This window comes from Colobus angolensis, unplaced genomic scaffold (genome assembly GCF_000951035.1).
Source record: "Colobus angolensis palliatus isolate OR3802 unplaced genomic scaffold, Cang.pa_1.0 Scaffold119, whole genome shotgun sequence".
Lineage (NCBI taxonomy): Eukaryota > Metazoa > Chordata > Mammalia > Primates > Cercopithecidae > Colobus > Colobus angolensis.
In genome coordinates this window covers 258,814-261,304 of record NW_012113030.1, presented here as the reverse complement: position 1 = coordinate 261,304, position 2,491 = coordinate 258,814, and the positions used below count along the sequence as shown (strand labels likewise).

The following is a 2,491-nucleotide window of genomic DNA, read 5'->3' as shown; positions in this document are numbered from 1 at the left end:
AGCACTTTGGGAAGCCAAAGTGGGCAAATAGCTTGAGCTCAAGAGTTTGAGACCAGCCTGGGCAACATGGTGAATCCCCATCTCTACCAAAAATACAAAAAATTAACTGGGTGTGGTGGTACATCTCTGTGGTCCCAGCTATTCAGGAGGCTGAGGTGGGAGGATGACTTGAGCCTGGGAGGTAGAGGTTTCAGTCAGCCAAGATCATACTACTGTACTCCAGCAGCCTGTGTGACAGAGACCCTACCTCAAAAAAAGGAATACATTGAGATCCAGTATTGAAAATGTGAACTACCTTGAGCACGTAGTTCTAGCTTATTTCAATATCTATCATGCAGTGTCTGACAAATGTTGCTGTTTCGCTCAAAATTTTAAAATATCCTGATGCACCCCTGTACATTAACTGTGGTGCTCCTGGGACACCTGCGTGCAGAATTCAGAACTGTAGAAATAGCCTTCATGTTGCTGATGGGAGTATAAAATTCACATGGCATTTATGGGGAGATGGGAAGTTTCCCAGTGTCTTATCAAATTTCTACATGTGCATATGCCACAACCCAGCAGGTCCACTTACAGAAATTGTATTTTATATTCTTCCACAATATCTATGAATGAATAATTAGCTTAGCCCTTATGGTATTACTTTTCATGTAGCAAAATATTAGGAAAAAACTAAATGTCCCAATAGAGGCCTAGTTAAATATGGCACATCCATACAATGATATAATATATAGCTATTTGAAAGTCAAGATGGAATGACTGTAAAATATATTACTGAATGACAAAAGCACTCTTCATGGTATGCTGATACATCCTGTGTGTAAAAAGAGGGAAAGGCCGGGTGCAGTGCCTCATGCCTGTAGTCACAGCACTTTGGGAGACGGAGGTGGCTGGATCACGAGGTCAAGAGATCAAGACCATCCTGGACAACACTGTGAAACCCTGCCTCTGCTAAAAATACGGAAATTAGCTGGGCATGGTGGTGCGTGCCTGTAGTCCCAGCTACTCAGGAGGAGGCAGGAGAATCCTTGAACCTGGGAGGCAGAGGTTGCAGTAAGCCAAGATCGCACCACTGCACTCCAGGCTGGTGACAGAGCAAGACTAAATCTCAAAAAAAAAAAAGAGGGAAAGAAATATATATGTATTGGTTCATATTTGTATCTGTTACCTTCGGGAAATTACATCAGAAGTTGATAATACAGGTTACCTCTGGGGAGAAGAAATAGGTGAGAGGCTTTTTAATCAATATCTTTGTTCCCTTTGAATTTGGAACTATGTAGAATTTACTACTTTTCAGAAATGTTAACAAATTAGGAGAAACAAAATTTAATGTAAAATAGTTTTACCACTAAAATAGTCATGAATTTCTTTACCAATATAGTATTAATGCTGAATAATTTTTAGTAATGAAATTATATTCTAGTATGTAATGAAGAATCAAGATTGGACATTTAACACTTTATTTTGTTTTATTTTCAGGATTTAGAAAACTACATATTGGAACTTATCCCTACTTTGCCACAATTAGATGGTCTGGAAAAATCTTTCTACTCCTTTTATGTTTGTACAGCAGTTAGGAAGTTCTTCTTCTTTTTAGATCCTTTAAGAACAGGTAAAAGAAAATCTTATCTAACTTACACGAGGACATTATTATATCTAAATCTCAATAACTACAGAAAACTCTTAAAATGTCATTTATTTTCCTGTCACTGCCATTAAAAATTTGGTGAATTTCAAGGAGATAAAAAGGTACAAAAAACAGTAGCAATGCTTTGGTTATGTTTATCTGAAGATCTTTTATGATTTACTTGCACTGACTATAATCTGCTGTGTGACAGATGGGGGGATGTCACCTAACAGTGAAGAAGTATGAACTGGGTAATGAGTCATAAATGCCTCCTTCCCATTCTAGGAAGCCAGTTATTCGGATATGATTTGGTGTCTCTGCTATGTGATGTACTGCAGAATTGTTCTCTTTTTGATGAAAAACATGTATTTGGAGATATGAGAGCCATTTAGCCGTGATGCATATTTTTCTCATTTTCTGTGGGGATCGGATTGGTAAATGTGGCCTCATTAACAGTATGTTTTATTAACTGTTCAAGCCTGCCCAGACTTAAATACATGTAACTGGAGCAGAGGAAAGGACAGAGAAGTCCAAATCAAAGTGCTTGATTATCCTTCTGTCCTTGAAAATCCAACTATGGGCCCAGCACAGTGGTTCACGTCTGTAATCTCAGCCCTCTGGGAGGCTGAGTTGGGTGGACCACTTGAGCTCAGGAGTTCAAGATCAGCCTGGGCAACATGGTGAAACTTTGTCTCTACAAAAAAAAAAACATACAAAAATTGGCCGGGCACAGTGGCTCACGCCTGTAATCCTAGCACTTTGGGAGGCTGACGTGGGCAGATCACTTGAGGTCAGGAGTGTGAGACCAGCCTGACCAATATGGTGAAATCCCATCTCTACTAAAAATAGAAATATTTGCTGGGC

General features: G+C 39.3%; 1 protein-coding gene across 1 annotated transcript in view; it reads left to right on the top strand.

Annotated features, from left to right (window-relative positions):
* PPP2R3C (protein phosphatase 2, regulatory subunit B'', gamma) overlaps window positions 1-2,491 on the top strand; it is a 34,642-nt gene that overhangs the window by 19,433 nt on the left and 12,718 nt on the right. Inside the window, exon 5 of the mRNA XM_011926552.1 lies at window positions 1,470-1,612. Within this exon, the coding sequence (XP_011781942.1) occupies window positions 1,470-1,612 (143 nt within the window). The remainder of the gene's footprint in view (window positions 1-1,469; window positions 1,613-2,491) is intronic.